General features: G+C 34.9%; 2 protein-coding genes across 3 annotated transcripts in view; both read left to right on the top strand.

The window, feature by feature from the left end:
* Positions 1-12,003, top strand: part of LOC100118566 (coiled-coil domain-containing protein AGAP005037) — a 1,551,999-nt gene that overhangs the window by 13,892 nt on the left and 1,526,104 nt on the right. The gene's annotated exons all lie outside the window — the stretch shown is intronic.
* LOC116415820 lies at positions 2,058-3,696 on the top strand. Its single transcript, XM_031921217.1, has 4 exons — positions 2,058-2,250; positions 2,370-2,632; positions 2,744-2,855; positions 2,933-3,696. Exons 2-4 carry the CDS (start codon positions 2,546-2,548, stop codon positions 3,079-3,081), a joined length of 348 nt encoding a protein of 115 aa, XP_031777077.1. The 5' UTR covers positions 2,058-2,250; positions 2,370-2,545; the 3' UTR covers positions 3,082-3,696.

The following is a 12,003-nucleotide window of genomic DNA, read 5'->3' as shown; positions in this document are numbered from 1 at the left end:
CTACACGGATATTTTCTACATGAACATTCCATACACTTATTTTATATTATTCTACTACACTGCAGAACTCTACTGAAGTATATAACCTATTGTTGTAACAATGGTATAAGAATACATAGGTTATGTGATTGTGTAGAGTTTTGCAGTGTATAAAATTAAAAAAAAAAAACAAATGTAGGGTATATTTGTGTATTAAATATCGATGTCAAATTTTTTTTGTGTAAGGTATTTATGTGCACAATTTGTTTCATGTCCAATAGTGCAGCGTGTAAAAAGAATTTCATTATTCATAGTATGAACTATATAGATAGATGTTACAACAAAATGTATACCTGTTGTAATAGATTTCAAATAATTTAAAAATTCAATGAAAAGTTAATTGAACATTGAACATTACCTATATTAATTTCAAAAGTGTTCAAGTGTATCGTATAATTTTACCTATCGGTTGAATATCAAACTTAAATTAGTATTTATTTATTTTCCTACATTTACGGTACTATTTATTTAGTCCAACCAAAAAATGATTCCAAAATCCACAATTCTGTAAATGCAACTGAATAATATCTCAATTTTAATTCCATTACCAGTAGACTTTGTGTTAACTCCTTAAGTATTTATTTATGAATAATTTTTTTATTGATTGTGTTAGGCTATGCGAGCTAAGAAACATTGAAATTTCAGCTGATCTGTAGCATATAATATAAGCATTACAAGTTTTCTTCTATTATATATGTCTGTGTACTGATTTTTATCAAGCTTTATGTCAATTTAATTGCCTTTGACCGAGTCCCATATGATTTGCAAACTTTATATTCAAATATACTTCCTAAATATTTGGATACTTTGGAAAAAGACATTTTCTTAGTTTCACTTCTTTCTTTGCAATTATTCCGTGCCCTGTTAAAAATGAACAATCCAAAGCAATAAAAAACTGCTGCCAACCCAGATAACAGCACGTGCTGAGCATGATGTGCCTACCTTATGCCGCACGTCGTGCTTTCGCTGTGCTGTCTTTGTGCTGTACTGCGACGCACGTCGGAGACGCCAGATGACGCGGCACGCTGTGGGTATATTCCGATACGGAAACAGTAAATTGCCAGTAAATTGATTTGGCAACAGCGCATGTCCTAAAGCAGTCAGATACGGTTTTTGACTACTGGAGCTGTGTTCCGCGTCCCAAAACACAGTAAGCAGCTGATCAGAGTTGGTGGTTGATGAAGATTTGACTAGATTTGCTTTACTGTGTTTTAAGTATTTACTGATGAGCAAAGAGATTTGTGATAATGGATATTACAAATAAACAAGAAGTAGTTTTATTTGATCCTGATACAAAAGAAACCTTCAAGGTTCTTGTGAACGTTAAAGATGTCGAGAGAATCGAGAACGGTTAGTAGACAACTTAAACAACATTTAAACCGAACGTATTTTGCTTTTTTATATTGTATGTACATTGTGTTTTACCATTCTTTTTTTAATACTAGATCCAAATTATAGACAGAAAATGCTTAATTATATAAAAAAGGTTAGGCATGAATCAAATTGCTTGAAGGCAGATCAAAGCAACAATTTAGTTGAATTACAGTTAATGGATGGATCACATCAAGTGCATTTGTTAAAGATTTCTGCTGCTAAACGTGATCGAGCTTTAAAAGGTAAAGTCTACTTTTTCAATATATTGTTGCTAAACAAGCACAAAAATAAGTACATTAATTAAGTTACGTATGCTCTTTACTGCAGATTTAGCATACGCAACTCAACTATTAGATGAGCATTTATCAGCTTTGGGCAGTTCATCGAATGTCAGTCAAGAAACTTTATTGAATACTCGTAACGATGAATCTGAAAGGGATAGTGCTGCCCTGAAAAAAAGAGTATCTGATGAAAAAAAGGGTGCATTTCAATTGACACTGATTGATTCTGCAACAATGGAAAGCTTTACTTTTTTTGTCGACTAAAAAGCTTATCATCTAGCACAGACAGGTACATTTTTTAATTTGTTTGAAACGTGTTATAAAGGTATACATGCATTATATGAAATATTTTTGCATACAGATATAGTTTTTGCAACACAGCTATTAAATAAACACAAGGAAACTATAGATCAACAAAAATTAAATAGTTTATCAACAAATATTGACAAAATTAATAGTGACACTAAAGAAACGGAAAATAACAATGATGAGTTGCAGAATCTTATTGAAACATATGAGAAGGATGATATTGAAGATGATGAGACCAGCAGTAAACGTGAGTATATATAGAAATTCTTACAGTAATATTGCCTAATATATACAAATTTTTACTGTACTATTTATTAAAAAACAATTATCACACAATAAATAAAAATATATTTTCTATTTTTAAAGAAACTGGTCGCTATGCTTGGAATAACGCAGAAACGCTTTTACTAATAGACTTGTACAAAGAAAACGATGCGGCCTATAGTGGAGGTAAATTAACGTACAAAAAATGTTGGAAATGAATTACTGATGGCATGGTATCCAAAGGGTAAAATTTAAGTACTAACCAATGTATTTCAAAAATGGATTCCCTTAAAAGGGCTTACAAGAAAATTAAAGATCATAATGCTCAGAGCGGAAATGATAAAAAAACGTGTTCTTATTATGACGTAAGTATTTATATCATTTGGATGCAGTTTGAGTATTTATGTTTTGCAAAGATTCTAATATATTTTATTATAATAAATTATAAAATATCAATATCAATTTTTTTAATCTAGGAGCTTGATGAACTATTTCAAAAGAAGCCGTGGATTACGCCACTGTCTGTGGTTGGATCCAATATGCCATTAGGCAATTTAGATACTAACAATTCATCAGCAACAAACTTGAGTAAGTATATATTTCTATATCAGTAATTATATTGATTAAGCTATTTCATAAATACACGTATAATTTTCTTTTTATAGAGCGTCCAAAATCAGCGCTAGAAGCGCTGAAAGTACAGTATCTGGAGCAATCGTTGGAATTAAAGCGATTGAAACGAGATGACACAGAAAATTACAGAGACAAAAAATTAGCAGTTATGCAAGATTTAGTAAAAGTTCTTAAAAAATAAGATATATTATAATAGACATACTTCTTACTTCAGTATTGTTGGACAATAAGTTAGCTTTTGTGTATTGGAAGCGATCACTTGTTCAATAACAGGCTTTCGTACACATGCTTATTATCTTTGCAATATCATTGATAACTGAAGATAACAATTTGTGATATTATGAGATTAGTCACAATATTATTAGTTATATGTAATATTTAAGTGTCTCCAATGTTGTCATTTAAATATTTATTGAAAAATAAAGTATCGGAGATCAGTGTGATACTATCGTAAAGGGATAAAACTGTTTACGTGGTACTAAATATTTAGTTATAATTAAATCTTAATAATGATATAGTAAATATAATAGAACAGACAGAATGTACAGTTTTACCCCTGCTCAAAAGTGTCCTATTCTCTCTATATTCAAAGGAACGATTAGCTTATTAGCTTTTGACTGATTAATTAGTTAAAGAGTACGTACTCATGTTTAGCATATAGAAGTATATAACTATACGTTAAAATTAAAAAACAATGTTATGTGAAACTGAAGTTAACGTAATGTTCAAACTTACTATATATTGTACAAGGGTTAAAAACATGTAAAATTTACAAATATTGTAACAAAGGGTTTCAATAAACAAAAGATTATATTTAATAAGAATCTTTATTTGTTAATTAGGTGATCGTAGTCCCCTTTTTACACTTTTTGTGTGCTTTTCTTATGTATTCTCTTTTCTTGTCTTTCAATTTTGTTGTACATTTATTATTTATGATTAAAAAACTATATTACATTTCTATTTACAAAATGACAAATAGCATTTCTCTTCACTATTCCCTGCTCTTGAAGAACGTCGTTTAAAAGTAGAGGTGCAGGATCCACATCAATATTATTTGGAATAAGAACAGGATACTCAAAATTATCTTCTTGCTTTAAACAAATATTGTGTAGAATGCAACAACACAGTATATAACAGGGAATTAAGTCGGTTCTTCGCATTGGCAATTTTTCTATAAGATATCGCCACCGACATTTTAAAAGACCAATAGAGCGTTCAACCATCATCCTTGTACTGGACAACACTTTGTTAAAGTAACGTTGCTCTACGGTTAAGTGTCCATCATCTCGATAAGGTACGATAATATGGTTTTGAATACTGTATGCTGAATCACCTAATAAGTGACTATTTTCTGGGAAATATTCTGCATTACACCGTTGTTGTACCCCAGAGTATTTGAAAACTCTCATGTCATGTACCGATCCTGGAAGTCCTACATAGCAATGAATAAACTCCAGTCTATCATTACATATTACCTGAAAAATACATATTGGAATACTTTGCTATTAATTACTCTAATAATTCTGTCATTTTGCTATACGCAAAATATTAACATTAATTTAACAATAAACATACCTGTAACTGGATCGAATGCACATTCTTACGGTTTATATAAGTTTGGGCATCTCTTCTTGGAGCAGAAATTTGAATGTGCGTGCCATCTACAGCTCCTATTACTTTTGGAAATCCATACCTTGCTTCGATTCTATTGAATGTAGCAATTGCCTCATTTTGCGATGGCCATTGAATAAAATAATTTCTGTATTCACAGATAGCTGCCACAACACGATGCACTGCACGCCAAGCTGTAGCATTCCCCACATCAAACTTTGCAGTTACTGATCTACAAAACATTAAGAATGTCGAAACCAATATTTTAATAATATAAAAATATATATAATGTAAGTATACCTGTAAGAATCCGGAGTTCCAAGCACGTATAGTGCAATAAATAATTGCTTTTCAGGAGGAATTGTCAGCTTTCCGAATCCAATTGCTACACCCTGTATATATGGTCTTATTTTTTTTTATTTTTTTTCTTACATGGCATTTGGAACTCGAAAGTTCATCGCCTCATCTACGCAAGCCTTCCACGCTGCCCTATCTTGTGTCAACCCCACCCAAGATCCACCTCTCCGATCGACACCCACCCGTCCTATTTCCTTTTACGTTGTCCTCCCATCTACGTCTAGGTCTACCTAGAGGTCGCGTTACCATCGGCCTGCCCTTCATGACACGCGCTGCCGTACGGTCGTCTCCCATTCTCGCTACGTGCCCTGCCCATCCCAATCTGCGCGATTTTATTATTCTGTTAATATTTGGTGACGCGTACAGATTGTGTAACTCATCATTGTGTAGTCTCCTCCATTTCCCGGTTTCCTCATCTTTCTGCGGCCCGTATATTTTTCGCAAGACTTTATTTTCAAATAGCCTAAAACGGTTGTCCGCCTGCTTAGTGAGAGCCCACGTTTCGCACCCGTACAGAACCACCGGCAGTATTATTGTCCTGTATATTCTTATTTTAACGTTTTTAGACAACAGCCTCGACTTAAGTAAATTACTCACGGCGTAGAAGCAAGCATTACCCGAATGGAGTCTCTTATTTATTTCGACATTAATCTCGTTTCTATCATTTATGGTCGTACCCAGATACCTGAATTCGCTAACCTTTTCAAAAGTAAAATTCCCAACTCTGAGATCTTCCTCCCCTCTGCAGATGCCTAGCTTATCCACAATCATGTACTTTGTTTTTGATTCACTCACTTCTAACCCTGTATACTCCACCGCTTTTATGAGGATTTCCGCGTTTCTTGCTACCGTTTCCCTACAATCCCCCAGTATATCCAAAACATCTGCGTAGCCTAGGATCTGCGTTGTTCCATTAAGCGTTCCGCCCAGCTGGCTAACCTGCATTTTTCTAACGGCATACTCTAACGTTAAGTTTAACAGCACCGTAGAGAGCCCATCCTCTTGTTTTAAACCATCGCGTATCATGAAGGGTTCTGATACATTACCGCCTACTCGGACCTTTCCCGTGCTTCCGTTCAGACATATTTGAATTAATCTCACGAGTTTTTTCGGTACACCGAGAAGTACTAGAATTTGATACATTTTGCTTCGCTTAATAGAGTCGTACGCTTTTTTAAAATCTATAAATAGTTGGTGTATGGTTTCGCAAAATTCCCACTTTTTCTCTAACAACTGTCTTATGGTAAACATTTGATCGCTCGTCGATCTGGTTCGCTCGCCGAAATCCGCACTGATAATCTCCTACTATATCTTCCGCGAATGGAGTGAGTCTAGCTTGTATTACGTTTGACAGAACTTTGTAGCACGTTGCTAAAAGTGAAATACCCCTATAGTTATTGCAGTCTGTCTTATCCCCCTTTTTAAAAATTGGTATAATGATAGATTCCTTCCAATTTTCGGGTATTGTTTCATTTTTCCAGATGGCACATACTAGTTTATAGATTTTGAAAGTGAGCTCGGCGCCCCCATATTTGAGTAACTCAGCTGGTATAGTCATTTCCCGCGGCTTTGTTGTTTTTTAGTTTTTTAATCGCGGCCTCTACTTCTTGGTAGCTCGGTTCCTCCACGTGGGGTTCAGCAGTGTGAATTTCGTCCCCTAATTCTTCGCTATTTTCGTGCACGTTTAATAATTTATCGAAATAATTTTTCCACAGCGACAGTAATTCGTTGTCATTTGTTACGAGGTCCCCGTTTTCGCCCTTCATCAATTGCGCTCTACTCCTAAAACCCTTTCTGATGGCGTTAATCCCTCTGTACATTTCGCGGGGGTTATTTTCCTTACTGTTAGTTTCTATTCTCCTAATAAGATTCTTTTGATACTCCCGCTTCTTATTTCTGTAGATCGCGCTCGTCTGTTTCCTTACGTTAGAATACTCTTTTACGGTCCTATCGCTTCTATTTTGTAAGCTATCTAATTTAGCCTTTTTGCGCCTTTCAAACCAGAGTTCGCACTCTTCGTCAAACCATGGTTTGCTCTTTGGCTTTTTCTTTTTACCCAGTACTTTGTTCGCGGCCTCTTTTACCGTTTTTTCGATGTCCCCCCATAAGCTATTCGGTTCGTCATTCCCCTCCGGCGATGTGTTTGCTTCTTCAAGTGCCTGGAACCTGTTATTAATTTCTATCTGGTACCTAATTCGCTCTGTTCTATCTCGTAGTTTCTCAATATCGAAGCTTTCTACCTTGTTTGCTCGCTTACTATTTTGATTCGCTACTAGTCTAGCTCTTAATTTGGCTACTACTTGGTAGTGGTCCGAGTCGCTATCTGCCCCTCTGTAAGCCCTTACGTCAAGAACATTAGTATGACGTCTTTTTTCAATGAGGAAATGATCAATTTGGTTCTGTGTGGCCCCGTCCGGCGATGTCCACGTTGCCTTGTGTATGTTCTTGTGCTTAAAACACGTAGTTTTGATTATAAGATCTTTTGCCGCCGCGAAATTTATGACCCTAATACCGTTATCATTGCTGGCTTCGTGCAGGCTTTCCTTACCTATAGTAGGCCTAAACATTTCCTCCCTACCTATTTTAGCATTGAAATCGCCTAATACTATTCTTGTGTCGTAAGACGCGAACTGGTCCATTACCTGCTCTAAAGTTTCGTAATAGAGATCCTTAGCTTCTTCTTCTTTGTCCTCCGTAGGACAGCGTACATTAATAAATACATATCTATACCATTCTCCTTCGATAATGATGTACGAGAGCCTATCATTGACGGATTTGAAACTTTTAACCGAATGTATGATGCTTTTGCTTACGAGAAATCCGGTGCCTAGAGATCCCCCACTCCCGGCCCCATACAGGTACGTGAAGTTACCCGATGCTAGTACTCCGCCATCTGGCCACCGCGATTCCTGTATTGCTACCAAATCTAGATTGTACCTATCAGCTTCCTTTACGAGTTCTTTAAACGCACCTGCTCTGTATAGACTGCGAACATTCCAAGTTCCGACCCTTAAGTCCCTTTTGGTTCGGATTTGATTTTTTTGAGCCATGATGTTATGTTAAACCCGCGCGCTTCGGATCCTGTTCCGATCGCAGGTGAGTCCACCGTTCTAGAGGTGATAACCCCCATACCTCTCTAGAACTAAGTATGAGAGCTTTCCGACTTTGACGAGGACAGTGTCAATTCGTCGTCAGACACACTACGGTTTCATTCTCGCATCCTAACGCCCCCCTGCAAGGCAGCGCGCCTTCGCTGGCATCGTTACCGCGTAAGACCAGGTGACGAATCATTCTACACATCCCCTTTCGGGGCAGTTGTCATCGCTCCCGCATCCTCCTCGGCAGCAGGATTTTTGCCCATTTTTGTAATGTGTGATGAAAGAGATAGATTGAGAGATAAGAGTTAATGTGAAGTGTTTTTGTTGTTGTGGTGCTTGCGTAGTGTTTCTAGATGAATGCGTTCGACAGTGTGGGCTCATCACACCCACGCCTGTTCCTATCGGCTGTCCGCGGCTGCTTATTCAATTTATTCGCAGCTAACCTCTTTCTCAGGGGCTGTTCCTCTATCCGCAACCTAAGGACGCGCTGTGTAGTGGTGATAGGCACCCACCCGTCCGATCTGGACGACAACGCCCAAGACCCGCTTAGGGTAGCGGCATTGTAATAGATATATGGTCTTATTAGATGTAATAAATAGTAAAATGTTGTGCGCCTCAGTCTAAAATAATTATTAAATTATTAGGAATTATTTCATGTATTGAATAAGGTTACATCGATTATTTCGTTATTAAATACTAAAAAAACACATTATACTACTCAGTAAATGGTTATTTATCTATAATTTTCTTGAAACTCTGCTTCACTGTATCTATAAATTACATTTTCAATAAATAAATGTACTCGAGGTCTTCTGTTTTCATTTTGATTGCCACGCTCATGATCATTGAGCACTAAATCAAATTCATCTACCACATCATCATCACTATCACTAGAACTACTTGAAGAGTCAAACATAATAGCTTGTATTACTACAGCTTCCTCCAAATTCATTTTTATTATTTGCACTGTGATCAACTGCCAATTTTACGATCCGCGAATCAGCTGATTATTGTTTTGGGATGCGGAACACAGCGCCAGTAGTCAGAAACTGTATTTGATCGTTGTGGGACGTCAAAAATGGAATTCCGACATTGCGCTGTTGCCAAATGAGTTTACTGGCGATTTACTGCTCCCTTATCGGAAGATACCCACGTGTCGTCACGTTTGTCAGCACATCGTGCTGGCACTGTGCTTTCATGGTACCGGTATACTTCCTGTCGTGTATGTCAAGCAGGGCATGCTTGCACTGTGCCGTCTTGCTGTCAGCTGACGATATTCGTTGGGAATGGATGGTTTTTTATGTTTTTCAGGCGTAATAATTTAATTTAATAGTTAGATATATACAAAAATTATATATTTGTATATAATTACCATAAAATTGATAATAATTAACTTCAATATATATATATATATACAGGTGGGGCTTCGCTCGCCAACCCCCCATTTCAGTTTTTGTATGATTTTAATTTTTAAAATTTTATTTTTATGATCTATAGGTTGAAATTACTTTTGGAAATAAATTGATATAGTTATAAGAGCAAAATTTCCGAAAATTATTTTTATTTAAAAAAATAGTAGTAGAACGACTATATAGCAGAAACTATTAAATCATACAATATTAATTCAGTTGAAAATTCTGTCTTTCTGAAATTTAATTACAAATAATAATTACTGAAAAAAATACTGGGTTCTAAACAAGATTTATCGAATTAAATTATAGAACAACAAGCTTCTATCCTAATTTATACCACACATACAAATCTTTAGAGCGCCAACCCACGGTCTTGGGTTGTTTTTTGAGGTTAGGGGCGAATCTTGAACATGATTCTCAAATTGATAATATTTTCGAAGAAGCTAGTACCGTTATGTTATCGACAATTCTTCGGATGGTTTTTACTTTCAGAAAATATTCAAGGTGATCCCATTTGGATTAATTATAAAAATAGTTTCACAGAGAATTTTTTCGATAACAAAGAAAGTCGTGCTCTATCACATATAAACCAAATATTTGAATTAGAAGATAAATCATGTGAATCATTCAAATTACCTATGCCAAACAAAACTCTCTTACAAAACATTGACAATAATGAAGAAATAATACATTGCAAATTCATGTTTGAATCAATGTACGCTCAGTTGAACGACCCTAGTGGAAATGGATTGTGTGCCAAAGTGTGCCAAAGTGTGCCAAAGTGTGCCAAAGTGTGCCAAAGTGTGCCAAAGTGTGCCATAGTGTGCCATAATGTTCTAAAGTATTCAAATTCGGAAATTTATTACACTTTGGCATACCTTGGTATATTTTGGCACACTCTGGCACATTTTGACATACATGGGTTTTTCGGAAATTGAGGACTTAGAAAATTTTTTTACGAAATCTGGAAAACTTGTATTCCCGACGGATTCCCCTGTTGAGGCATGTTTTCCAACATTTACGGCGGACAGCAGCTTTAAGGCAATTACGGGCAATTGTTAATTAATATTGTAAAAGTACTAAGTATCTAAAGCTGCTTGAAGTACGTGAGTTTAAATTTTTGTATTAACTTTAACGAGTACTTGTGGCTCAGTGGTAGACCTTCAGCTTACTAACCCAAAGGATCCGGGTTCAAGTCTTACCGACGCATACTTTGTCAAAAAAGAGATGTTTGTTTCCGAAAAACCCATGTGTGTCAAAGTGTGCCAAAGTGCAGCAAATTTCCGAATTTGAACACTTTTGCACATTTTGGCACACTTTGGCACACTTTGACACACTTTGACACACTTTAGCATACTTTGCCACACTTTGGCACACCCAATTATTTCCACTAGGGGATGACCAACAAAATATTTTCAACATTACATGTTCACAAATTCAAAAAATGTATTTTATAGATGGTCCTGAAGGTTCTGGAAAAACATTTTTATATAAAACTTTAATTTATTATTTTATTTCTGAAAATAAAAAAATGTTATCAATGACATGGACTGGAACAGCTTCAATATTACTTCCTAAGGGACGAGTCATAGAACTTTTCGTTTACCTTTAGATTTGACCAATATTGAAACCGCATTTTTACAATTTAAATCTGATAAACAAAAATTAAGAGAAGTAGATTTAATCATTTGGGATGAAGCTTTTATGATTCCTAAAAAAGCTTTAAAAATAGTCGATAAAACTTTACGTGATATATGTGATAATGAAATTCCTTTTGGGAATAAATTATTAATTATAGGAGGAGACTTTCGGCAAATTCTTCCTGTTTTAAAAAATAGTAGTAGAAGCATTATTATAGCAGAAATTATAAAATCATCATACCTTTGGTCATATTTCCATATTTTAAAATTAAATATAAATATGCGTTCATTTAGTGAACATTTTTGAAAATTATTGTTAAAAATTGAAGAAGGAAAAACCAAAACATTTAAAATTCCCAAAGAATGGAAAAAGAATAATATATATTAAAAAATTTTTGGAAACATGATTCATTTTTCATTAAATAGTGTAATACTCACCTCTCATAATGAATACACTTATTTTTTAAATAATAAAATTTTAAATTAAATGGAAGGGGAGGCAAAAATATATTATAGTATAAGATACTGCAACGTATAAAGGTGTCGATAAGTCTGATGACAATATGTATATAAATTTTCCAATCAAAATATTAAATAGCATTCGCGAAGGATTACCACCTCATGAACTTAATTTAAAAATTAGTTCAATTGTTATGTTAACAGAAACTTGAGTATAGCAGATGGTTTATGTAATGGAACACGATTAAAAGTTAGCAAATTATTAAAGTATAATATTGAAGCAAAAATTATAACTGGAGACAAAATTGTGAATAAAGTTTTTATACCTAAAATTACTTTAAATACCGCAAATTCGTCTTCATTGCCATTTATTTTATATAGAAAACAATTTCCTCTAGTCTTAGCATTTGCTATGACTATCAATAAATCTCAAGGTCAAAGTTTCGATAACGTAGAATTATACTTAAAAAAAAACATTATTTTCTCGTGGCCAATTGTATGTAGCTTTATCTAGATGCAAAAATCC

This window comes from Nasonia vitripennis, assembly GCF_009193385.2.
Source record: "Nasonia vitripennis strain AsymCx chromosome 1 unlocalized genomic scaffold, Nvit_psr_1.1 chr1_random0005, whole genome shotgun sequence".
Classification (NCBI taxonomy): Eukaryota; Metazoa; Arthropoda; class Insecta; order Hymenoptera; family Pteromalidae; genus Nasonia; species Nasonia vitripennis.
The sequence above is the reverse complement of the archived record's forward strand: the minus strand, read 5'-3'. Positions and strand labels throughout refer to the sequence as shown.